This window comes from Heptranchias perlo, chromosome 16 (assembly GCF_035084215.1).
Source record: "Heptranchias perlo isolate sHepPer1 chromosome 16, sHepPer1.hap1, whole genome shotgun sequence".
Classification (NCBI taxonomy): Eukaryota; Metazoa; Chordata; class Chondrichthyes; order Hexanchiformes; family Hexanchidae; genus Heptranchias; species Heptranchias perlo.
In genome coordinates, this window is record NC_090340.1 from 35,032,505 (window position 1) to 35,060,504 (window position 28,000).

The 28,000-nt window shown below is 42.3% G+C and overlaps 1 protein-coding gene across 1 annotated transcript in view; it reads left to right on the forward strand.

The window, feature by feature from the left end:
- The window catches only part of itfg1 (integrin alpha FG-GAP repeat containing 1), a 188,121-nt gene that overhangs the window by 19,542 nt on the left and 140,579 nt on the right, over positions 1 to 28,000 (forward strand). Inside the window, exon 5 of the mRNA XM_067997929.1 lies at positions 11,150 to 11,230. Within this exon, the coding sequence (XP_067854030.1) occupies positions 11,150 to 11,230 (81 nt within the window). The remainder of the gene's footprint in view (positions 1 to 11,149; positions 11,231 to 28,000) is intronic.

Here is a 28,000-nt window from a genome sequence, read left to right on the forward strand (position 1 = left end):
AGAAAATGATGGATGATCATGTGCTTTTTCTAATCTATATCCTCAGATACAGCCAGCCAAGTATTTTTTGTGCACTAATAAACTTAATGACCAGCTTAATTCAGAGTTGACTAGTTTTCAGTGTTACCGTGCATCCCCATCAATCAATAAAATCACATGTATCAACATGAGCACCAATTTCTGACGGCCATCTATCTCAATTGCATTTCTGTTTTTAAAATTCACTGAAAACCATTCTCTATTCTCACATTGTCTCCCTTCTATTTTGTTCTTGAAGGCCAGTTGAAAATCAATAAATGTTCAACAGTTCACAGTCACACCTGGGAATATTTTTAAGAAAAAAAGAAGTGAAGTGGTGATTTCCTTTTTAAAAGGACAGGGAGAAAGAAAGAATTGTAACAGAAACTGAAGCAACAAGAGACAAAAATTGATGGATTGCAGTAGACCACTGGGACACTCAAAGAAAATTCTACTAGCAGAAAAACTAAGGAATAGAAAGCTGTGTATTTGTAGTCTGGTAGCTCAAGCAGTGTTCAACATACACCACAAATTTGAGCGCCTGCAGCTTGCTTCCTTCTATTGGGTGAGTTCCGTCAACTCTCGGTCTGATCACGAAGCAAAGTGATAGCCAAATGTGATTGGTAAGAAAAAGTTATTGGAGAGAAAATCAGTATACGAAAAAGAGATGATGCCAGATTATAATATAGTGAGATAAAATTAAACACTAAAAATATTGAATAAATCTAATTTGAACAAAATGTGTGCTAAACAACTTGCATTTATATAGCACATTTAACAAAGAAATACATCCAAAGGCACTTGAAAAAAAGTATATCGTAAATTTTAATGTAAGCGTACACTGATTTATTTGGAAGCCAGAGAAAAAGCATATTTTACAACAACAAATTGCATTCGTATAGTGCTCCCTTCATTGTCGAAAGGCAGCAGAGTGCGAGTGAGGTGTATGTTACTTATACCTTTTGCAACCAATTTGTACACAGTGAACTCCCACAAACAGTGATGAGATAATGACCAGATAATCTGTTCTACTGATGTTGGTTGACGGACAAATATTGGCCAGAACACTGGGGTGAACCCCCAGCTCTTCTTCAAAATACTGCCATGGGATCTTTCACGTCCACCTGAGAAGGCAGACGGGGCCTCAGTTTTTTTTAATTCGTTCATGGGATGTGGGCGTTGCTGGCAAGGCCAGCATTTATTGCCCATCCCTAATTGCCCTTGAGAAGGTGGTGGTGATCTGCTGCCTTGAACCGCTGCAGTCTGTGTGGTGAAGGTTCTCTCACAGTGCTGTTAGGTAGGGAGTTCCAGGATTTTGACCCAGCGACGATGAAGGAACGCGATATATTTCCAACTTGGGGAACGTGCAGGTGGTGTTGTTCCCATGTGCCTGCTGCCCTTGTCCTTCTAGGTGGTAGAGGTCACGGGTTTGGGAGGTGCTGTCAAAAAAGCCTTGACGAGTTGCTGCAGTGCATCCCCTAGATGGGACACACTGCAGCCACGGTGCGCCAGTGGTGAAGGGAGTGAATGTTTAGGGTGGTGGATGGGGTGCCAATCAAGTGGGCTGCTTTGTCCTGGATGGTGTTGAGCTTCTTGAGTGTTGGAGCTGCACTCATCCAGGCAAGTGGAGAGTATTCCATCACACTCCTGACTTGTGCCTTGTAGATGGTGGAAAGGCTTTGGGGAGTCAGGAGGTGAGTCACTCGCCGCAGAATACCCAGCCTCTGACCTGCTCTTGTAGACACAGTATTTATGTGGCTGGTCCAGTTAAGTTTCTGGTCAATGGTGATCCCCAGGATGTTGATGGTGGGGGATTCGGCGATGGTAATGCCGTTGAATGTCATGGGGAGGTGTTTGGACTCTCTCTTAATAGAGATGGTAATTGTCTGGCACTTGTCTGGCGTGAACATTACTTGCCACTTATCAGCTCAAGCCTGGATGTTTTCCAGGTCTTGCTGTATGTGGGCACGGACTGCTTCATTATCTGAGAGGTTACGAATGGAACTGAACACTGTGCAATCATCAGCAAACATCCCCATTTCTGACCTTATGATGGAGGGAAGGTCATTGATGAAGCAGCTGAAGATGGTTGGGCCAAGGACACTGCCCTGAGGAACTCCTGCCATGTCCAGTCCATTGGAGGCTGAGATGATTGGGCTCCAACAACCACTACCATCGTCCTTTGTGCTAGGTATTACTCCAGCCACTGGAGAGTATACCCCCTGATTCCCATTGACTTCAATTTTATGAGGGCTCCTTGGTGCCGCACTCGGTCATATGCTGCCTTGATGTCAAGGGCAGTCACTCTCACCTCACCTCTGGAATTCAGCTCTTTTGTCCATGTTTGGTCCAAGGCTGTAATGAGATCTGGAGCCGAGTGGTCCTGGCGGAAACAAACTGAGCATCGGTGAGCAGGTTATTGGTGAGTAAGTGCCGCTTGATAGCACTGTCGACGACACCTTCCATCACTTTGCTGATGATTGGGAGTAGACTGATGGGGCGGTGGTTGCCCGGATTGGATTTGTCCTGCTTTTTGTGGACAGGACATACCTGGGCAATTTTCCACATTGTCTGGTGGATGCCAGTGTTGTAGTTGTACTGGAACAGTTTGGCTGGAGGTACGGCTAGTTCTGGAGCACAAGACTACAGCCGGAATGTTGTCGGGGCCCGTAACCTTTGTTGTATCCAGTGCATTCAGCGGTTTCTTGATATCACGTGGAGTGAATCGAATTGGCTGAAGACTGGCTTCTGTGATGGTGGGGATATTTGGCGGAGGCCGTGATGGATCATCCACTTGGCACTTCTGGCTGAAGATGAATGCTTCAGCCTTGTCTTTTGCCCTCACGTGTGGACACCGTTCACCTGACGAAGGAGGAAGCCTCCAAAAGCTTGTTGAATTTAAAATAAATTTGTTGGACTATAACTTGGTGTTGTAAAATTGTTTACGATTTATTAGTGACTATCTTCTATTTATGGTCCCTAGTTCTGGTCCCCCCTCAAGTGGAAACATCTTTTCTATGTCTGCCCTATCAAACTCTTTTATAATCTTAAAGACCTCTATCAGGTCACCCCTCAGTCTTTTTTCTAGAGAAAAGAAGCCCAGCCTGTTCAATATTTCCTGATAAGTATAACCTCTCAGTTCTGGTATCATCCTTGTAAATCTTTTTTGCACCTTCTCCAATGCCTCTATCTTTTTTATTATATGGAGACCAGAACTGTTCACAATACTCCGGGTGTGGTCTAACCAAGGTTCTATATAAGTTTAACATAACTTCCCTGCTTTTCAATTCTGTCCCTCTGGAAATGAACCCCAGTGCTTGGTTTGCTTTTTTATGGCCTTATTAACCTGCATTGTTACTTTTAGTGATTTGTTTATCCATACCCCCAGGTCCCTCTGCTCCTCAACCTCATTTAGGCTCTTATTTTCCAAGGCGTATATGGCCTCCATATTCTTCCTACCAAACTTATCCATATTGAAATTCATTTGCCAATTACAGGCTCATTCTGCAAGCTTATTAATGTCTTCCTACATTTTATGGCAGTCCTCCTCAGTATGAACTATACCCCCCAATTTGGTGTCATCCGCAAATTTTGAAATTGTACTTCCGATTCCTGGGTCCAAATCGTTTATGTAAATGGTGAACAACAGTGGTCCCAGCACCAATTCTTATGGAACACCACTTCCCACCTTTTGCAGTCTGATTAACTACCTTTAACTCCTACTCTGTTATTATTCAAAGAATTGCAGGGGAGCTCTCTGGGACTCCTGGCCAACATTTATCCCTCAACTAACATCACTAAAAACAGATTATCAGCACATGACTCTCATTGCTATTTGTGGAATCATGCTGTATACAAATTGGCTACCGTATTTCCTTACATTACAACAGTGACTATATTCAAAAGTACTTCATTGGCTGTGAAGTGCTTTATGGCGTTCTGAGGTGGTAAAAGATGCTATATTAATGCAAGTTCGTTCTTGGTCATTCAGGAGACATCTAATACCTTGATATTGACAAATTTATTTTATCTCTGCTAATCTTTTTAAGTATCAGTCAAGACAGAAGATAAGTTGTGGGAGCAAGCCAAGTGGCTGCAAATCTCTGCTCTTGTCAGGGAGAGTTTTTGCCTTTTACGTTAAGTAAAAGGCCTACCATATTCATGGTCTTCATTTTTGTAACGGTAAACAAGAAGTTGTTGAACTGATTGTGCCAAGTGACTTTCATCATACTCAATATTTCTGTATGTCTTACCTACTGTGGACTAAAGCAGTTTATGAACCGAACCAAACAACACCTGGCCTAGTGTTAACTTGGTCAACTGTCAGAGAGATTAAAGGAGTACATGTGTTTCGGAAACAGACCTCTGGTCCAGGTCACAAGGGAATCTAATTGTTAAACAGCTGGATTCTGCTACCGCGATAGCAGGTTTCAATTAAGGGAGCGTCTGACAACAGAATCTTAGTAGATACCTGCGGCAGACCGGAATTCATAACACCAGTGCTACGTCCTGTTATGCAAGCTGACAAATGACGACAGTTTGTGAGTTACATGAATCTCTGGCATGAACTTGTGAATTGCTTGAACTCTGTTGTTGCAATTTGTGTCTTCATCTGACCTCTTCAAAAAGGAATGATTTATTCTATGGCCAATGTTATTTTCAGTTGCTGAGATGTTAATTTTCTGAAATGAAAAATCTTGTTAATCCCAACAAAAAAGTGAATGTCGGAGAAGTGTATCACGGGTGATGTACCATTACTAATATTCTTTCACTCCGCAGACTGAAGGAACATGCTGTTATCTCTGGCATTTGTGAGTTATGGATGGGGACAATTTTAAAAGTCAGTTGGCATTGTATATTCCTTTGTGTTTTCATTAATACAAACCTTGGTAATTATACTTTCCGGTACAGAACATAAGGAGGTGTTTATATAGAGAGTAGTCTCGTATTAATTCTGCTAGTCATACCATTGATCATGTTAACCACATAAAATGCTCTCTTATTCAGCAGAAAAGGGGTTAAGCATCAAGTGTATCTGTGCTTATTCTTTAGCATAGAATCATAGAAAGGTTACAGCGTGGAAGGAGGTCATTCAGCCCATCGAGTCTGTGCAGCCTGTTGGCCAGGGGCTGAAGTAACTTGAGATTCCAAGCTGCTGACACACAGGCAAAAGCAACTTTTGAACTGAAGTAACCTGAGTTCAGTCGCTGGCCTGAGCTGGCTGGAACCGGTTTGAATTAGCTAAGTTTTGTGAAAGACAAAGGAGATGTGATAAGACACAAGTCCTTATTTAGAAAAGGAGTAATGAGGTAATGCTACCTAAGTCCTTGGGACAGAGCCAATGCCAATAACCGTAACCGGTGACCTCCGGTCAACAAGCCCTATGCAAGTTGGTTAATATATGTTCATGTTTAAAATTCAGATTTCACTATAATTTACCAAGATATGTCAGTACATTTTATGTTAATAACATAAGAAACATATGCTGCGAAAGCGTTTATATTTGCACTGTTACCTCCCATAGTAATTCAGATACCACTTTGATAACCCAAACGCCTCAAACAATCATTTTTGATTGCTCACATGTTCCTACATAGAAGAATATGTTGGGCACCTACAGGGAGGTCTTTACCAACTGACTGCCTGTTATTCTGCCACCAGACTTTTTTTTTGACGTTCTGGAACATTTTGTATAAGGGTCAGAATTCAACAAGAGGCTTTGCATGTTATCCAGCTGCAGCTTCACAGTCTCTGGCAAATGTGATATACATTTAAGATTTTAATTTACTTCTTCCTCTTGGTCTCTTGCTTTGCATTGGTTAGTTAATCAAACTTTTGATTCTTTTCAGAACCCCATGAATATTTCCAGTGCTTCCATTTCATTTAGATGAAAACTGATAGGTCTCTGATTGGAAGATTTTAGTTAGGGCTGGGTTTGGTGTTAAATGTGATGGAAGAAATTAAGATGGCAAAGCATTTGCTTAAATCATATTTATTACTAAACTGACATGATCATTGTATCTCAATTGGGAGCATAATTACTGCACAGCTTTATGAAGGCAATAAGTCCCACAACTCCAGAAACTACAACAACAACTTGCATTTATATAGCGCCTTTAACATTTTAAAATATTCCAAGGTGCTTCACAGGAGCAATTATCAAACAAAATTTCATACTGAGCCACAGAAGGAGATATTAGGATAAGTGACCAAAAGCTTGGTCAAAGAGGTAGGTTTTAAGGAGCATCTTAAAGGAGGGGAGAAAGGGAGAGGTTTATGGAGGGAATTCCAGAGTTTAGGGCCTAGGCAGCTGAAGGAACGGCCGCTAATGATGGAGCGATTAAAATCAGGGATGCGCAAGAAGCAAGAATTGGAGTAGCACAGAGATCTCGGAGGGTTGTGGGGCTGGAGGAGGTTACAGAGATGTGGAGGAGCGAGGCCATGGAGGGATTTGAAACCAAGGATGAGAATTTTAAAATCGAGGCGTTCCCGGACCAGGCGCCAATGTAGGTCAGTGAGCACAGAGGTGATGGGTGAACGTGACTTGGTGCAAGTTAGGATACTGGCAGCAAAGTTTTGGATGAGCAAGTTTATGGAGGGTGGAAGATGGGAGATTGGCCAGGAGAACATTGGAGTAGTCAAGTCTAAAGATAATAAAGGCATGGATGAGTGTTTCGTCCAACTACTGCCCCCTGGGCAGTAGCTAGGTCAAGTAGTATAACAAATTTAAAAAGCCTTATCTACTACAAGCTCACCGACTTCCACAGCTACCTTGATTACACTTCCTCCCACCCCGCTTCCTGTAAGGACTCAATTCCCTTCTCCCAGTTTCTCCATCTCCGTTGCATCTGTTCTGACGATGCCACCTTCCACACCAGTGCTTCCAATATGCCTTCCTTTTTCCTCAACCAAGGATTTCCCTCCACTGTAGTTGACAGGGTCCTCTACTGTGTGTGCTATTTTCCGCACTTCTGCCCTCACCCCTTCCCCTCCTCCCCAGAACCATGATAGGGTTCCCCCTTCTCCTCACCTTCCACCCCACCATCCACCACCTCCAGCGCAATGCCACTACCGGACACATCTTCCTGCCCCCCACCACCCCCCCCCCCCCTGCCTTTCAGCATTCCGAAGGGACCGTTCCCTCCATGACACTCTTCGCTGTGGTCTACTCTTCATCGTCCCCAACACCCGCTCTCCTTCCCACGGCAGCTTCGCGTGCAAGCGCAGGAGATGCAACACCTGCCCTTTCACCTCTTCCCTTCCCACTGTCCAAGGCCCCAAACACTACTTCCAGGTGAAACAGCGATTTACTTGTACTTCTTTCAATTTAGTATACTGTATTCACTGCTCACAATGTGGTCTCCTCTACACTGGGGCGACCAAACGCAAAATGGCAAGTGTAACCCTGACATTCCAGTCGCTTGCCATTTTAATTCCCCATCCCACTCCCACTCTGACCTCTCTGTCCTCGGCCTCCTATACTGTTCCAATGAAGCTCAACAGAAGCTCGAGGAACAGCACCTCATCTTTTGATTAGGCACTTTACAACTTTCTGGACTCTACATTGATTTCAATAACTTCAGATAATAACCACTGCTTCCATTTTTTTCTAACAGCAGGTGCTGGTAATGGTTCTGTTGTTGTCATTTGCAGCTCCTCTAAACCCATCTTTTTGTTTCTTTACTTTCCGCATTAACACCCTCCTTGCCTTGCACCATCATCCCTTTTTTCATTTAATCACTCTTGCCCTCCACCCTATTACAGACCTTCCTTTTTGTTCTTTCCTTTCCTGCCCCCTCCTTTGCCTGGCTCTGTCTTTGCTTAAAAAATGTTAAATCTACAGCTTCTTCCAGTTCTGAAGAAAGGTCATTGACCTGAAATGTTAACTCTGTTTCTTTCTCCTCAGATGCTGCCTGACTTGCTGAACTTCTGCAGCATTTTCTGTTTTTATTTTACATTTAAAAAGTGTGCTTGGGTTGGGAGCACTCTAAAGAGATTTCTTTTGCCTTTGTGTGTGAGGGGAGATGAAGAATATGTAAACCTTGTGTCAAGCGTAGTGCCACATTCAGATGTGTATGATGCAGCTCCGTATTGATTGCTTGTAAACAGTCCCCCGTCAGGACAAAATAATTTGTTTCTTCAGATAAGGTACTTGAGTTTGCCACAGTGAGAAAGAGTCAGTAGTTATTATGGCTTACCAACACAGGTGCCCCACTAGCATGATTCTTGTCTATTGAATCAGGTTTGCTTTGTCTTGGAGGTACAGTACAGTATATAAATCTGCATGAAATCAACTATTTGAGTGCTTGTCCTTGTGCCTTTGAAGCCTGGTTTGATTGACAGTTCTGTCTGCAGAGACAGCACAGACTCAGAATAAATATGACAATTGTTGCCATTTAGTTTGGTCTGGTCTCTGTGTTTTGTGCCCATGTATGGCATATAACTGTGGTCAAAATTCTGATTAAAGGTCTATAAGAATCTTAAAATAATTTCTCATATAGAACTCAGGAAACAGATTAATGTATCTGTGAAGGTTAAGTGATGTACTGCTATCTAATCTTCTGATACTGTTTTTTGTTTCCATATATTACAAACAACTAATAAATAAATTGACAGATTTTTAAAATTATCAGTCTTTATATATGTGTCATGTCCTAAATTGTACTTTTATAAATCGTTTAGGAAACAACATGGTCACTGAAATAATTTGGAGAAAATTGTGCAATATAATTGATTTTGTGGTACTTGATTTGTAAATGAAAGCAGTAGGGGAAAATTGAGGGATTTGATTACTTAGTTTTCTGCTGGTTACTCTTTTCTCATTGGTACCTTTTTGCCACTTTACATTTATCTGGTCAATCAAAGAACCACTATCTGTTCAGTTACTAATCATGATTTTTTTGTCCTACAGACAAATTTGATGATATTCTTGAAGGGTGTAACACTATGGACATGCACTGAATGCAAGATTGTTAATTATATGTGAGATCAGGAATATTAAAAAATCCTACTTTCGAGTTTGAATAAGGCTGAACAAACTCTACAAGTCAAGGAAGTAATTGATAAGTTGAATATATTTGCTAATGCAATGTATCTCTGTAATCATTTGGATGCTTCATCCACCACATATCTGAAAGACTAATATTTTTTACCCTCACTGTTAGGATTAACCAAGTTTACACTAGCATGTTCTGCCAGTTGTATTAAAATATCATTATAATTAAAAGCCTTAATAGGGCATCACATTTAAATCTGTAACATCTCTGCGGAAAAGAGGACGTGCAAACACTGGAAATGACTTTTTACATCAACTTACGAAGTCTTTATAACTGAAATTAAGTTTATAAGGTGATTTCAGAAGTTGCAGTCACCTCCCAGTGCTACACCTCAATCTAAGCTATGGCGTCTGTTCTCAGCTTTTTATAGTACTAAGTGGTTGGTCTGTGGGATAAGCCATTGGTCGTGCCAGGGACCATGAGGTCCCTGATTAGTCATTAACCTTGCTACACCATTAACGGATTGACCTTGCACCAATTTGCAGAGGAAATACAGTATTGTGCAATGTCAACGGGAAGCTAAAATGTTCAATTAATAGCATTCGTTGCCAAACACGGGTTCCTGCAAATTCAGGCCCAAAGTTTTTTTTATATAAGAACCATTTGAGTGTTAATTAATAGATAAGTTCCACATCCAAAAAGGAACAGCTTGTTACCTGCTAAAAATGAATTTGAACTTTCGGGAGGAATTTAATAGGCTTTGAAAATGCTAGAACCTGATCCTTGAAGATCGGGAGCAATCTGAACCAGGGTAGATAGTGGTTAAATTATTTTACCATGGATGCAATTTTAATTCTAATATTTACATATTTGAATTAATTTACTTTACAGTACATTGTTGCATTTGTGAAGCTGAATAAATTGAGTTATTTGATGAAGAAATGAAAACCTATATGAATCTGCAATGAGAAGAGGCAAGATGTTGCTGTTGTCAAATTAAATGGCTTGTAGTTTCTTCACTGGTTACTATAATGGGGAAGTGATTTTCCAGGTTATATGTAGTTTATTTTGTTCTATTATAATGTAACAATGCATTACAAAATCAAGTTACGTATTTAAATCTGTCTAATATAAAGATGGTTTATCCCTATCAAAATATGTTAACAAGTCTTTGCATTTGTTTTGTTCCCTTCAGGGGATGAAGGCTATTTTTTTAGGCTTATGATGTTTTCTTTTCGTCTATTTTTCCAGACAAAAATGAGTTCAGTTAGTGGAAAGTTGCAGAAGAACAGGTCTCAGCTATTATAGCAAACAGTTGTATGGTAAAGAGGAGCATCTCACCACTGTGCCTACATTATGGGACAGTTTCCAAAAAATAATCTACTTATAACTATCAATTTGCATAAAATTAAGTAGAATGAAAAAAGTTGTATATTCTGGTCATAAAAACATTCCCATTTGTGCAGTTTTTATAGAGATAATGTTTCATAAATATATATATATATAAATTGATTTATATATAGTACTGTTTCACAAGTTGCCTGGTCTGTGTCTCACCAAATGCTCGAGAGATGAAGCTATTTTAGTTCTGAGAGTTTCTTAGTACTTGGCATAAGACTTTGATGGGAAAATCATGGTCTGTGAGCCATACCAATTGGAGCTGGCATGCTGTATTATATCAAGTACAAAAAATGGTAGTAATAGCTAGCAGTCTGGAGAAAAAAATTGCATGATGTTCTCCTCCAAAAATCTGTTGAGGCTAGGTCAGTTGTAAATGTCAAAACTGAGACTGATAAATGTTTGTTCGGTCAGGGTGTTAAGGGTAGGGAACCAAGGCGGGTAAGTGAAGTTAAAATGCAGATAAGCCATGATCTAATTGAATGGTGAAACTAGCTCGAGGGGCAGAATGGACTACTACTGTTTATATGTTCCTATGCTTCTACTTTGCCTTCTTTAAAGACACTACATTTTCCCATTTTATTATGAGGAAATCAGTTTTACTGCCTCACAGTGTGAATGCGAGTAAATGTGATAGGATCTGTGCTTATCATAATTGTATTCAATTTCATTGAAAGTGTTGGTTATCTGACCTTTTTAAATTAGGTTTTTCTAAACTTATATTTATTCCCTTTCAGTTTTAATGGTGATATGATACCTGATATATTTGGAACCGTCAAGGAGAATCCAAAACCACAGATATGCTCATTGATTGGAAGGTAGGCACCAGTATTCACACTACACTCGATAGAATTAGTTACATTTTTAAAGAAATTGACCAGTTATTTTCAACTCGTAAACCACCGAAAGAAATTGCCTGTTTGTGTATTCGTGGTCCCCTTCATTTGAATAAGTATTTATTGTATTTCTGGGTATTTCATAAATCAAACAATTAAAAATCCACATTAAGGCATTAATTATTGAGGTGAAAAAGGGATTTAATTATCTGGTGAGACAAGGTGATTAAGGCCCCCGGGATGTCAGCCACAGGCTGATGAGGGCCCTAGTACCAGAGGGAAGGGTATTGCCCCTTTAAGAACCTTGCCTTTAAGAGGTAATTGCTACTAGAGTGGGTGGAGACCTCCCCCAGCCAAGTGAGCATAAAAGGACAAGGTTCAACAGAAGTAGAATAACTGGAAGAGGCTGAGAGTTGAAGAGTTTTCTCGGTCCTGCTGAATCTAATATGCTGTGTAGTTTTGTTTTGTGTTCTATAAACTATAAAAAGTGTTTTAAGTGATTCTTGAACTACTGTTTGTAGGACAAAGGAGGCTCCAAGACGGTAGTGCCGTGTAACACTGGGTAGACCATGACAATTAATACAGTACGTAAAAATGATTTATAATGTACTGAAACTAAGTTTCAACCAGATAATACCCACAGATTATAAAATGTTTGAATATACTTTTGGACTTTAGTCATCTTCTACGAAATTGGAGCAAATTGACATGACTTCTTTGGTTAGGGGGAAAAAATGGTTTGTGACTACTTTAGAAGAAAACCTGTTACAGCATATTCCAGTTTGTCAGAGAGTTGTACTTTTGGTATTGCAAAGAATTGAAAACGTATCTCGGAGTGCATTTGCCTGTCAGCACTGCTATCTTTCTGAACTCTATGGTCACGGGATTGCTAACTCTGGTTGGATCCATTTCTGGAGGTGCTGTCACATGACATTCGCTGCAGTCTGCAAATATTATTGCATTTACTTAATGGTTTGATAACTGCTCTCCCAAATTTACACAAGTCACAGGGAGACTGGTAGCAAATTGTGTTTCGGGATGCAAATACACAGGTTGGTCTTGACAAATTGGCCACTGCCCAGGCACAACATTACATCATGGCATCATCACAAGGCAGGCAGGCATGTGCTAATGTGTTTAAAAGGTATGTGCGCTGAAGGGCTGGGAGTTGTGCTTCAAATCTATGAAGATCACACTGCCACTGGTTCAGTGCTTTTACTGGCCACGGTTGGGCCAGTGATAGGCACTAAGATGAGGGAGAAGAGTGAGTTTTCCTAGCTATGTGTCTAACAAAATCTGCCAGTTATACTGTCCATCTGACCATCACCTGCAGGAGACCAGGGCTGCACAAGCCAGCAGTCAAAGATCAATATAAAAGAAGTTATAATTTTCCTCCATGTATAAGACCCACTGGATTTTAAAATGAATGAAATTTCAGAAGGTGAATAAGACACAACAAACATAATATGTATAAAAACGCATTAGCAGCATTGAGCTTACATTAATAAGTCCAAATGAAGTTAGAGAGCTTGCTGCACCTTACCTTCTGAAAGTCACATGAATATTCAGTAGATTTTATGCTTGGCTCGCATTCGGGTGGGCGGAGGCGCAAACTGGAATGCAGAAGTACTTTTCTCTCTGATCACCAACAGCAATGCCTGGCAGATCGGTAGTCCATTTCAAGAGAGTCCAGGGCAATCCGGAAGGGTTGACAATCCTATGCAAGCATGATCTCTCTGCCCGCACCTAACCCTCTACTGGAAATGTACATCAAGGGCAGAGTTTGGGTGCAAGGGATCTCGACCTCTCTTGCTTTATGTAACATCCCAGAAATAGACAAATGTGGGGTACTATGCAGAGAAAAATCTGCCCACGAAGTCTAAAAGCACTGTTAATGGGAGAGAAATATTGTACTGTAATAATTTATCACAGAAATGAAGCGTGCTGGACTTGGTGTCTTGCTTTCACAAGTCGTTGAGCATCATTTTGAAGGATGATGTGTAACTTACTTTCTTCATACATGATTATACCAAAGTGATACAGAATACTGACATGGGTAACTATGTTTAATGTTAACATGAGGTTAGAGAATCAATATCTTACTGAACAGACAGGTTCAAATAGTTTTTGAAGAAAGCATTGAGCTGCCGTACAAACTGAACCTAATGCTGATTCATGAGAATTGCACAAATACAATGAGTTAAATATTGGCTGAGTTATTCATCTTGCCTGTGCCCCCATGGAAAGTGACACAGAGAGACAATTGGAGGAAGTGCTACCCATTGGGAACTTGTTCATATTTGCTGGTTGTCACTCTCCGCATTGGCAAATGCCCAAGAGCAGATTAGCTACTTCCTTGTGAGGCTGTGAATATGGGTGGTATGGACAGTCCATGGTGCTAAGAAAATAATTAAGAAATAGATGGAACCCCCGCTTTGTTTAAGGGCTCCATGAAAAAGTCCAGAATTCACTCAATTTAGATAACTAAAAGCCATAGAAGCATGCTCAAATTCGAGTCTCTGGAGGCGAGCAGGTACGAAGTGTAACATGCAAGTACTTTTCTCCTGGGTCGCAAGCAGCAGTGCCTGTGAGATCATGTAAAATCTACTGAATATTCATGCGACTTTCAGAAGGTATGCTGAAATTGTCTATTCTGGGAAGCTCCTGGGCAATCCAGGGTGGAGGGGTGGTGTTGACAACCCTATGTCATCTCTGATATAGGGTTTACCACCTATATCATCTCTGCTTGAAGAAATTGATTTTCTGGTATTTGCTCACTAGTTATAATTCTGTAACTTCCTGAAGCTATGATGTACCAGTAACTGGCCTGCATCATTAATTATTAAGCTACCCAGCAGTTATGTGCATCAGCCCCTCAACTGAGCAGTGCTGGATATTGACTTTCTTTACCTTGCACCATCAACTCGTGGCTCAGCTAAAATTTACTGTTCAGGGACATATTCTCCTTTGCCAGTTTCTCCAGTTTTCTGGTTTGCTTCCTGACAGCTTTGATATCTAATTTACAAGCCAAAAGAAATCCTGCATTCAGTATGCTGGTCCTGTCAGTACAAACAAATTGTCAGACTGTACAAACATTGCTGTTTTGTTCTCAAGTCTCCATTAAGAATTTAATATCCATGATCCTAATTGAGCAACAGTTACACAGTTTCTTTTTGCAGTGATGTTTTTCTTAATAATTATCAATGTTTGCAAGGTAAGAATTTAAAAAACCTTTCTCGGGATCAAAAGGCAATACCAAATCCTGACCTTTTTTATTGGAGGTTTCCTGCAAGTAAAGTCTAATGGTAGATAAGTTTCCTAGTTTATATAATAATCCTAGCTTTGGTAAATCTATATACTTCACTTAGATCTTTACAGCTTGATAATATTGAGCAACCTACTATTCTAGTTGACATCACTAACCGACCGTCAGCTCAATTTTCCAAATTACTGGAAATAATCTCAATACTAAATGGTAATTTTATATTGTCCAATACCAAAAATTGAAATTAATTATATTCACAATCAGTTAAAACAGCATCAGAGCTTTTATTTTCTACACCCCTGATGTCATTTTATACATACTATATGTTGTGTGTGTGTGTGTGTGTGTGTGTGTGTGTGCAGAATTTGTAGAGGTTTAAGTAAATACTATTATTTGTAGGTATATTTTATATATGTTTTGAACTAATACCTGCTTCAGTAGGAACAGAAGATATTCTGGGGATTCTAGATATATATTTTAATCTTCATAACAGCAGCCCAGAACTGAGTAAACACTATGGAAGATGTTACAAATGTTCAAATGGTTTTCCTCAGTGAGTTGGATGAAACCACTCGTTTTTTGTTTCAATTCCAGCATCCAGATGAGAGGAACTGCAGTGTGGGCTATTTGTCCACTTATTCATTTTTTAAAAACTTATGTCCAACATTAGGAACTCAACATGCAGGAAATCATTGTAATATCTTGTAGCACCACTGCTCTTAGTCTAATCCTTCTATTTATTCCTTTTTTATTAGTTCAGTGCAGTCCTGAGGGAAGGATGTGTTGACTGAGATGCCGTCTTTCAGATAAGACGATAAACCAAGACTGCCTGCTCAGGTGGAAATATAAGATTCCATGCCACTATTAGAAGAAGAGCAGAGGATTTCTCACAATATCTGGGCCAATATTTATCCCTCAACCAACACCACCAAAACAGACTAACTGATCAGTTATCTCATGGCTGTTTATGGAACCTTGCTGTATGCAAATTGGCTGTCGGGTTTCCCTACATTACAGCAACAGTTACACTTCAAAAGCAATTTATTTGCTGTCAAGTACATCCTTTGGTACATCCTAAGGACGCGAAAGGCGCTATATAATTGTAAATCACTTTTTCGTTCTTGCTTTCTTTCCTTTTGTTATACAGGCTGCTTTTTAAAATAATGTAAAAAAAAGAATGACTTGCATTTATATAGCACCTTTCAAGACCTCAGGACGCCCCACAGTACTTTATAGCCAATAAAGTACTTTTGAAATGTAGTCTCTGTTGTAATATAGGAAACACGGCAGCCAATTTGCACACAGCAAACTCCCACAAACAGCAGTGTGATAATGACCAGATAATCTGCTGTGGGATCTTTTATGTCCATCTGAGAGGGCAGACGAGCCCTCGGTTTAACGTCTCACCCGAAAGACGGATCAGCGCTCCCTCAGTATTACACTGCACTGTTAGCCGAGATTTTGTGCTCAAATCTCTGGAATGAGTCTTGAACCCACAACCTTCTGATTCAGAAGTGAGAGTGCTACCAACTGAGCCATGGCTGACCATCAAGAACATGAATGATATTCTTTCTTCCTTCGTGTGCCTTTTCAATGTGTTAAACATCAGGCAACAATTCTGGTGATAATTCAATATTGGTGGTACTTTTGCAGCAAAAAATATATGGGAAATGATTACTTTTATAGTTCATCCAAAGGATTTGATTCAAGGTAATAGCGGGAACTCAGGTTTGTGTTGGTACAGTGCCATTGATCAATCAAAATCAGCAGCTGCAGATCTCCTTTGATATAGTGCTGTTCTTAGAAGCCAAGGAAAAGTACCTTTGCATTAAGAGAAGCTTTATATGTGAAGCCTGCTTTTAAAATATTAGGTTCTGATGCACAGCAGCAGACTAATTTTAATCATGAAGGCCAATGCTACTCAGCAGAAACAATCCATGGAATAGATTTATCAATGTGAAATTCAAAAGTGAGGAAGTGATGCTTCAGTTGTACAGAACTTTGGTCAGTCCCCATCTGGAGTACTGCTTTCAGTTTTGGGCACTGAACCTCAGGAAAGATATATTGGCCTTGGAGGGGGTACAGTGCAGTTGAGTTTAGGAGGTTGAGGGATGATCTAATGGAGATCTTTTAAAATGATGAAGGGATTTGATAGGATAGATATGAAGAAACTATTTCCTCTGGTGGGGGAATCCAGGACAAGAGGGCATAATCATAAGATTAGAGCTAGGCCATTTAGTAGTGAAATCAGGAATCACTTTTTCACACAGTGGTGGAAATCAGGAACTCTCTCCCCAAAATGCTGTGGATGCTGAGTAGATAGATTTTTGTTAGGTAAGGGTAACAAGGGATATGGATCAAAGGCGGTAAATAGAGTTGAGGTACAGATCAGCCGTGTACGGATCTGAATGGCCTATTTCTGTTTCGATAGTCCTGTGTTCCTAAATTCTCTGTTTAATTTTATGAGGCTTGTTAACGTTTGTAACATTTATTCCCTTTATTTGATCAAGAACTAATCAGTATAATTGATGAAAAAAAGAACTTGCATTTATAAGTGCTGTTCAGAACTTCAGGACTTCAGGACATCCCAAAGTACTTCACAGACAATTGATTACTTTTGAGGTATGGGGCTCGATTTTCGGACGTCCGAGCCGGCGGGTTTGTGATGGGGGCTCCGAAAATCGGGGATTCCCTGGTCGGGTCTGGAGCCCGGATCCAACCCGCCCACTTCTGGGTTCCCCAGTGATGCACTTAGATGCATGCACAGCCCCCACATGCGGGACTCCCGCCGGCAATTAAAGCCGGTGGGATCCCACTTAAACCAATTAAGTAGATAGTTCAGGTCGTTCGCAGACCTGATTTGTAGGGTATTTTAGGAGGGGTGGGATTTTCAACTCAACTGAGACTGTTTCCCATACTGGGGGAAACACTTCCAGTTGAAATGGACGTGTTGCAGCCACCAGCCTGTGGCAGCTGCAAAGGTCCATTGACAGGTGCGGGGTAGGGGGGGGGGGAAGAGATCCTCACTCGTTGCAGGAGGCCACTCTGTCACTTTGGACAAAGTTTGGTCTCCACCACCCTCCTCCTAACAATAAAATTCACAAACTTGCAACCTCAACCCCGGTGTGCAGACACATTTACTTACCTTGCGGACCCCCTCAAACGTACATCTTCCAGATGGGGGCCACTGTAGCTACAGCATGACCTCCTCGGAGGACGAACAGCATCACAAGCCTCAGTGGCCACACCGTCCACCTCTGACACGTGGAGCTCCACAACACAGTGCTGTGACACATCCACCTGCACAGCAGGAGGGAGGGCAACCGCAGAGAGAGATGCGTCGCGAGGGCACTACCCTCGCCACAGGGTCTACAGACCATGGCTCAGCTTCCTGGACCTCTCTAAGCAGCAGTGTACATGGAGACTCAGTCACTCAACATGTAGTCGTAGACATTTGTAGCCTCCTTCATGCTGAGCTGCTCCCAGCTGGCCCGAGCACCATCATCTTACCTGTCGCTGTCAAAGTCACCACTGCTCTCAACAACTTCTCCTCTGCATCCTTTCAGTGTGCCACTGGGGACATGGCTGGCGTGTCTCAGTTGTCTGCACAAAAGAGCCCTGCAAATACACCCACACCCACTCTGCTGTGACACAATGGGTGGCATCAGGTGTGGGTCTTCATGGTGATCCTCGGGCATTATTGCGCAAACCAGACAAGATTTTCAAAGACGTGGCAGTAGTGGTGATAACAGTTTTTTATGATTTTTTGCAAAACAAAGGAAAATAAATCAAAAACATAACATTTCGTCTTTCACCCCGTGCATCCCCTTTGTGCTCTCAAATCCTTCGCCTTACATTTACGTGGTGCCCATACGTGGTGCTATCCCTGTGGCTTCAGCAGAGGTAGGTTGCTCTTGTCCATGCCTTGACCGATGAGATGCTTTGCGCGGACGCCCTCTGGGTTTCGGTGCCCGTGAGGACCCCTCCAAAGACTGCTCCACCTGCACCTGCGCAGGGGCAGGCTCAGCCACCTGGAGAGGGGGCAGTATCGCGGGTACAGGTTGAGAGGAGGGCAACGGGTGAGATGGTGGAGCGCTTTGAGTGGCGTCCCCTCTTCCATGTTCCCATTTCACCATCATCCCTCTTCTGGCCCAGGCCCACATCACACCTTCCACCCTGTTGGACGACAGTTTGGAGGACTTGTGTGAAGCCTTGGAAGGCCAGCTGTAAGGTATCTGTCAGCCTGTTTAAGGCGGCAGAATGTTGCTCACCCTGAATCCGAACGGCCGTTGTCAGGGCCTGAATGGACTCATTGTTGAGCCGTGCTTGACGCTCGATGGAGGCTAGCCTTTCCTCCATCACAGACATTCCCGCACCTACCCGCGACACTATCTCAGAGATGCCTTCACGTCCCTGTGACAGTATTCCACGCATGCAGGAGTTGGACTCCTCCATCCTCTGTGCGATTTTGGAGAGTGCACGTGGCAACTGTTCCAGTACCTTGGCAATGTGCTGCTGCCGCTCGATGACTCTCCTTTTCATGGCTGGCCCCCAGGGTTCAGCATCTGGGTCCAGCTGAGCAGGGCCTGCAGAAGAGTGCTCCCACCAACATGGACTCTCCACGGCTGCCCCTGCCACCAGGGTCTGCTCGTGCTCACGTGCGTGGTGACTCACTATGTGCAAGCCCAACTAAGTGAGGACGGGGACCCAGGATGCACCGAGGTGTGTGTATCTGCGCTGGAGGATGGATCGCTCAGATGTGACAATGGACCCTCAGAGGCCGGCAGGTCCTCTGAGGAATCGCCTTCCACAGTCACGGCCCTGCAAGAGAACAGAAAGCAATATTAAGCATTTGGACAGATGTTGAGGTGCTGCAGATGCCAAGTGATGCTAAGGTCATTCACTATCATGAGTGTTGAGCGTTAGATTTCTGTCACCAGCCGCTTCTGCACTCCCAGTCTCAGCATCTGTCATGGACAGGCACTCCAGCGTCCAGCTTATTTCGAATGTCTGCTGCTCCGCATCTGTTAATGCCACCTGGTGTGGCGGGCCCCCTCCGGTCCTTGCCTTCTCCCGGGTATTCTGGCATCTCTTCTCCTATCGAGGCAAATCAGAGGCATGATTGAGTCATGGTTGCATGGTGACCCGCTGCATGCATTGTTGTGGGTGGGGTTGAGCGTGAGGGAGATGCATGGGAGGGTGCGTGTGAGACATAGCCATGAGATTGTATGAGGATTGGGTAGGGTGGTAATGTTCGAATGGGAACTGGGGCTGTGAGTACTTGCAGGCAAGGTGAGGATGATAGTTGAGTGGATGTGAGGACTAATGCGAGAGCTTTCTGGTGGCAGTGCAGAAGGAGTTGTGTGGTGGTGGAGGTGATGTGGAAGACGGAGTGTGGGAAATGCGTAAGTATACTCACTTTGGCTGACCTGGTTAGGTCATTAAATCTCTTCCTGCACTGCACCCAGGTTCTGGACACATTGTCACTGCTGGTGACCTCCTCGGCCACCTCCAGCCAGGCCGCCTTGGTGGTGCAGGGAGGACACTTCCTCCCATCCGATGAGGGAAAAAAATTCCATCTTACTCCTCACCCCATCGAGCAGCACCTGGAGTGAGGAGTCAGAGAACCTTGGAGCAGCCGTGGCTCTGGCCTGCACCATGCTCCTAAATTGGTTGTTTGCTGCAGGAGGAGCATTGGAGGACTGCCCCTTTAAATAGGGCACCTCCTGCTGACAGCCTGTGATGCGGGTGCGCAGTGCGTCAGCTGCGCAGCTTTCCAGCTCGCGAAACCCCGAAGCCAAGGTAAGTGCCTTCAATTAGGCTGCGATCGCATGCGGAGCACCCCAAATTCTCTGGGCGCGTTACCCACTCCAAGGTGAGAGTGCTACCACTGAGCCAAGGCTGACACCTAATGATGCTTGAATGCTCTATTTATTTTTAACGTTTAACTCAACTTTTTTTAAACGAAAAACTGTAGTCACTATTTTAAAGGTGAAACTTGAAAATATACTAAATTTAGGAGCCAAATAGAAAGTGTTGCGTCTGAAACAGTGCTATAAAACTGCATTGTACCAAGTTGTGCAATGATCATGCTAGATGTTTTGATGGGTTCAGGAGCAACCTGACTCATAGGTTTTTGGACTCTCAGGGAATCAAGGGATGTGGGGATCGAGCAGGAAAGTGGAGTTGAGATCAAAGATCAGCCATAATCTTATTGAATGGCAGAGCAGGCTTGCGGGACCGTGTGGCTTACTCCTACTCCTACTCCTAATTCTTATGTTCTTATTTCTGCCTATCTTCATCTGCACCATTCACTTGTCTGCAGCTTAGTCTTTTCTTGCATGGTCAAACCACCATAATGCATTCACGCTGTGTTCTGTATTCAGGTATAGTTTACTTGAATTTTTGACCGGATTGTTTTGTCTGATTCTAATAGTTTCCTTATTCAACCTTTGATTTTGTTCAAGCAGCAAGGATTAGCTACCACAATTTAGCAGTGCAAAGACATTTTGACTTTGCTGATCTCGGAGATCACCTTTTCCTCAAAAACTACATTGTATTCTAGTTGATAATAGAACCATCTCTGCGATTTCTGTATGTGACATTATTCACACAACTCTTTACAAAAGTATATTTTCCTGGTGCCTTTTCATTGTTATAATTGCTAAAAATGTAAAATTGTAAATGACCCTCCACTTCAGTGTGGAAAACATAATACCATCACTTCCACGTTTCCCTCCAAATCTCACACCATCCCGACTTAGACATATACCGCCATTTCTTCATAGTCGCTGGGTCAAAATCCTGGAACTCCCTACCGAACAGCATTGTGGGAGTACCTTCACCACATGGATTGCAATAGTTCAAGAAGAAGGGTCTTCTCCAGCTTCTCAGGAGAAACTAGGGATAGGCAATAAATGCTGGCCTTGCCAGCGACACCCACATCCTGAGTGTATTTTTAAAAATATTTTAACCTTCTGAACTACAAAGAAAGCATGCTGATAAACTAGAAGAATTTTGTTCAGTGTTTCTTTATTAGTCATTGATCCAGGTTTACTTTTTATGATAGGTGGGGTTTATGTACAAGGACATTTTTAAATGGGGTAATATATTCTTTTGCCTCTAAATACTGTGATGATGCATAAACTGGAAAATGTCCATAATTAATCAGGTTTATCTCTCCTCCAGTGATGAAAGGAGATTGTATTTCTTCATTGGAGCACCAGCTTTTAGATTATTTGATGACCATTTTCCTTTTAGATATTGTGATATAATACTGGGACTTCAGTTGCCAAAGAGGAAGAATTTTATTTCATTTTAGAAAAAACGATTTTATGCTCCAATTTGTATTGACACTAAAGCCTGATAATAGGTTTCAGATGCTGATTAATTCTAAAGAAGCCTGACATTACAGGAAATGGAACCTTAAATTTCAAATTGAGAAGTGTATTTGTATAGAGTGTAGAATTGATTTCCTGATCTATTATAGAATGTATGAAATTAAGAGATACCAAAAAAAATTATTTCTCATGGGAACTTATTAATGCACTGTAAATTCATAGTTCACTTGTTAATTGACTTATGCATACTACTTAAATGATCATTATGCCTTTGCACTGAATCAGTTTATAAATTAAAACTAAATGTCATTTTGCAAATAGATATTTAATTTGAATTAAAATTGGTTTTAGTCTGAATGGGAAAACAGTATGGTAAGGTTTATGTGTCTGTAAAGTTGTAGTGAATTCCATTATTGTCTACACCATTTATTGTGCAGCCCATTTTTGTTATCCTCCTTTAGGCACCAACTTTCTGCACATCATTCCTCACCTGAGAACAAAGGCAGATGACCTATACCTTGTTCTCTGCCAGCGGTAGTTCTAAGCCAGCCACAAGGCAGTACATGAGAGGTTTTTTTTCTTTCGCTTAATACTTTTTTTCCTGATGAAATGCCAAGCTGCTCTTTGGCATTTTCCCAAAAGCCTCAACTGAGATTGGGAACTCTCAATGTTGGGAAATAGTGGGAGGGAATATCTTTAACACAGTATATTAGAAAAACAATGCAATGTATCACTGGTTAATTACAAAACTAGGTAAATAAGACTCAGCTTGATTTTCATTTCTCTGGAGGATGTGAACTGAAACATTTCTTCCATGCATGCTGAATAGATATTTGGGCCCAAAGTGTTTGTTTCTAATTAAACCTTGCCCCTAAATTGACCCTTTTCTTTAGCAGACAACTGTCACTTCTAATAATTACACCAAGATAATGGCCATAGCCTTTGTTCATCTACTCTCGGTAGGGTTATGAGTCCTTCCGACTTATATACAATAATATTGGTTTAGGTATCTTCAGGTTCAATCCACTTGTGACTTCAGCTACTTATATTAATCACATCTGCTGATGTTGTCGTTCTGTGCATTTAAATGTGACAAGGTGGTTTCTCCAGTTTCTGTTGTTGGGCTTTGTTTTTAGAATACTTATATTTTAGTCATATTGACACTTAATGGATCTTAACTGACAAATTGTGACTTATGGAATAATAAATGCTTATGTCTTTCCCGAAGTTGCAGTGGTGAAACACTTCTGAATCTTGTATTGCTTTTGGGTTGCTCATATCAAGGCCTTCATATAATGGATATAGGTTCCAGTAATTCAACCTTGAATGTGAATGGATAGATAGGAAGTGGACCCTGAGGTCCAGAGCACTGTAAAGAGGGGGTTCTGGGAGCATTGAAACTGATCTCATTACATCCCAAAGCACCTTACAACCAATGAATGACTTTTTGAAGTGTAGTTACTGTTGTAATGTAGAAAATGTGGCTATTTTGCACACAGCAAGGTCCCACAAACAGCAATGTGATAATGACCAGATAATCTGTTTTAGTGATGTTGGTTGAAGGATAAATATTGGCGAGGACACTGGGGAGAACTCCCCTGCCCTTCTTTGAAAAGTGCCATGCAATTTTTTACATCCACCTGAGAGGGCAGAGGGGGCCTCAGTTTAAGGTCTCATCCAAAACACGGCACCTGAAACAGTGTAGCACTCCCTCAGTACTGCACTGAAATGTCAGCTTAGATTATGTGGGCAAGTCTCTGGAATGGGACTTCAACCCATGACCTTCGGACTCAGAAGTGAGAATGCTGGCACTAAATCAAGGCTGATACTATTAAGTCAGAAACCAGGAAGTGATATATTACAAGGAGATACTGGCATTTGGAAGTGTTTAGAGGGGTAGGGGGTAAGGGAGTCAAATTCAGGGTACAGTAGAACTGCAAGGGAGGGTCTGGGAGTGTTGGGGTTTGCTGGAATCTGGCAGTATTGTGAGAGCAGATTCCAGCAGCCTTCATAGGATGGGGGCTCAAGGTAACAGGGCCTGAACTGCCCTTGGCCCCGTTCAGACCATCAGGTGCCATTCCTGCCCACTGAATTTCTACCTTTTCAGCTTCCTCCTGTGACCTGTCCACAGCCCATTTTGGGTTGGAGAGCTTCCCTCCCCACAGCTTTCCTTGTCATCAGACAATTACTGTCTTTAAGTTACTGCTTTAAAGCACTATGTGCACATAAACTTCCATAAACAAATAAAAATGATCTCATAAAAGACTAAAAAGTTAATTGTTTACGCAGTTTCCCAGCTTATTAAAAAAAAATTACCTTTTAAGTTCTTGGAAGAGAAAGATTTTTTAACTGAATTTGAAGCCAAAATAAAGAGGTGAGTGGTTTGTCATGAATAATATGGACAGCAGCCAATCGGGTGGAACCCTATAATTTAAATGAATCATCACTTGGGGAAAACAAACTGAGATACTATTCAACTTTCCCACTGAAAGAGGAAATTTATTCTTGATTGAACAGTTTTTTTTTAAATTGCAGAATGCCAAGGAAATTATTATATGTGAGGTAAAAATTCATGCGTTCATATTAGAAAAGGAACAGTTATTAATGGTTTAAATGGGAAACTTGCCTGTAATAGAGAATTCAATTTCCAGTTTCTTTAGCAAAACTTTCACAAAGGCATTAGATATGCCCTTCAACTCAGAAAACCTACTGCTGCTTTTGATCCATGCTGAGGCTGTGATATGCTGTTGTTTTACTTTGAACCAATCAAAAAAGTGTGTTGGCAAGATGTGACATTGCAGGAAGAAGATGGTCTTGGGATGTGGTAGCACTGGGTTGCCTTGGCAGGGTGTTGCAGCATTGGGGAGGGTGGTTGCTAGGTGTGAGAGTACTAAGAGTTTTTAGGGCTAGAAATTGTGATCCGAGGCTTTCAGGCTCTAAGAGCATTGGCAGTGGTATGCCTGGGAACATTAGAAGCTTGTTGGTTTAGTTTGAGAGCAGCAGATGGGTGCTAGGTTCTAGGAGTATTCGTAGAGGGCTGTATGGATGTGGGACAACTGGGGCCATTTGTCGAGATGTCACGGGATGTAGGAGCAAAATGGTGGTTGAGTGGTGAGGAGGATCTGGGAGGATTGTGGAGAGGCTTTGGGAAGATTGAGGTGGGGGTAGTTTGTGTATCTATTGTGCCTAAGATATGGCAGTATTGGAGGGGACTGAGGTCTGCTCTTGGGGGAAGGAACAAAAGAAGAATGGAGGCTGTAAGTCTTCACGTATCTCAACTTTCACCCACAGAGATTTCACTATAGTTCTTTCCCCGCATTAAGCTGGGAAACATGCTTGTTATTTAAAGCTAAGTGCTGGGAAAGTCCTTAAAGGAATCCCACCCTCGCTTCCAAAAAAAACATTTGGAGCCACATTCTTGACCATGATTGGGACACTGCTGGGAATATGGCTATAGCACTGTTCTTTGAAGTGCTTTAAGCAATTTAAATAAGGAGACTGGGTCATGATACGAAAACAGCTACCAGACAAGACAGAGTGAAGGTGTATCAGAAATTGGTTGAAAGAGAAGAAGCATTGTGTGCTAGTTAAAACAGACTTAGGAGGTGCTAAAGTGGCTTGCTCTGGGATTGGTTTTGGGGCTTGTACTGTTTCTAATCCACACAAACAACCCAGATTCATAAACACAATGCAATTTTCTCAGATTCACAGATAATTTTAAACTTGGGTAATTCGGTTGAGTTTGATGAGATGGTCAAGGAAGTAGACGTGGGGCAGGGCTAGGACAAAATTTGCAAGTGGCAGTTGAAATTCAGTGTAGGTACGAACATACGAATAATGACGTACAGGAAAAGACCCACTGGTCCATCCAACGTGGCCCAAACAACTGCAATGCCTTGTGCATCACAATATATACACTCCTCACCCCACCCCACCCGAAAGCCATATAATCTCCTGGGAGAGGTGGAAACTCAGATTAAAAAACCAGGCCAATCTGAAAAATCCCTCTCCGACCAAAACTAGTCCAAGAGACCACTGTAGCCCCAATTAATTTTATATAGTACCTACCTTTTGTACGAAATGATCTGCGCCCCAGCCACAAACAGGTCCAGCTCGCTCTTGAAGGAATTCCGCGAATCAGAGTTCACTGCACGAGCCGGCAGCCTGTTCACAGGTTCACTATCCTCTGGGAAAAGAACCACCTCCTAACATCTAATCTAGTTCTGGCATTGCATAACTTGAGAATGTGACCCCCTGGTCCTCCCTATTTAGTTGAAACAAGTGGGGTAATTTTAACCCCCAAGAACGGGTAGGTTGGGGGCGGGTGGGAGATTAATGTACCAGCTTTTTAGAGCGGGACCACATCCCGGCTCCAATGCGCCCACTTCCGGGTTTGACCCAGGCGCATTACGATGCGTGCATGCAACAAACACCAGGAAGTCCAGTCGGTGGGCCGTTATTTAAAATGCTAATTTAGATACTTGAAGGACTTAAGGTGATTAACTTTTTGTGCATTCTGCAATTGAATCGAATTTAACTTCTCCTGAACGTGTCTCCCTGACTTCTGAAACACACCATGGCAACAGAGGCGAGTTGCAACCGAAGCTCATTTGACCCTTTAAACCAGTGATTGACACATCTCAATAAAAAGTTAGGTATTGCAGCTGGGCACTCAGTTCTCTCAGACAAACTTTGGCTGGGAATTCTTTGTGCTTAGACTGAGATTTCTTTGTTGAAACTGAGAATTCTTGTATTCAAACAAATTTACCTACATCCCTCAAACTGACATCATCAGATGGCGGGGGGGGGGGGGGGGACACAGTGAATGTATTTCACAGTACATCTGAGGAGGAGGCACATCACCATCTGTGGCAAGCACAGCGTTTAGTTCTGGGATCTGCAGGTGCACAAACAGGTGTGCAACAAGGACCTGGAATGTCCTTGTACACCAGTCACTGAAAGCAAACATGCAGGTGCAGCAAGCAGTTAAAAGGCAAATGGTATTTTGGCCTTCATTGCAAGAGGATTTGAGTACAGGAGCAAGGATGCCTTACTGCAGTTATACAGGGCCTTGGTGGGGCCTTGGTGAGACCACACCTAGAGTATTGTGTGCAGTTTTGGTCTCCTTACCTAAGAAAGGATATACTTGCCATAGCGGGAGTACAGCGAAGGTTCACCAGACTGATTCCTGGGATGGCAGGACTGTCGTATGAGGAGAGATTGGGTCGACTGGGCCTGTATTCACTTGAGTTTAGAAGAATGAGAGAGGATCTCATTGAAACATATAAAATTCTGTCAGGGCTAGCCAGACTGGATGCAGGGAGGATGTTTCCCTGGCTAGGGGGTCCAGAACGAGGGGTCACAGTCTCAGGATACGGGGGAGGTCATTTCGGACTGAGATGAGGAGAAATTTCTTCACTCAGCAGGTGATGAACCTGTGGAATTCTCTACCAACAGAAGGCTGTGGAGGCCAAGTCACTGAATATATTTAAGAAGGAGATAGATAGATTTTGAGACACAAAACGCATCAAGGGATATGAGAAGAGAATGGGTATATGGTCTCGAGGATCAGCCATGATCATACTGAATGGCGGAGCAGGCTCGAAGGGCCGAATGGCCTACTCCTGCTCCTATTTTCTATGTTTCTATGGAGACGAGCAGAGAGGGAACTAGGAGGCACTACTCACATGAGAGGGTCCACAGGCAGAGGATGAGCTTCCTGGACCCCTCAAGTGCAGTGCCTATGCAGGCCATTCCACCAGCCTGTCTATGTCCTCTTGAAGTCTATTATTATCCTCCTCACTGTTTACTACACTTCCAAGTCTTGTGTCATCTGCAAATTTTGAAATTGTGCCCTATAGACCTAAGTCCAGGTTAAATTGTATCAAAAAAAGCAGCAGTCCTAGTACCGACTCCTGGGGAACACCACTGTGTACGTTCCTCCAGTCCAAAAAACAACCGTTCACCACTACACTCTGTTTCCTGTCACTTAGCCAATTTCGTATCCATGCTGCCACTGTCCCTTTTATTCCATGGGCTTCAATTTTGCTGACAATTATGACTGTTATGTGGCACTTTATCAAACGCCTTTTGAAAGTCCATATACGCAACATCAACTGCATTGCCCTCATCAACCCTCGGTGTTAC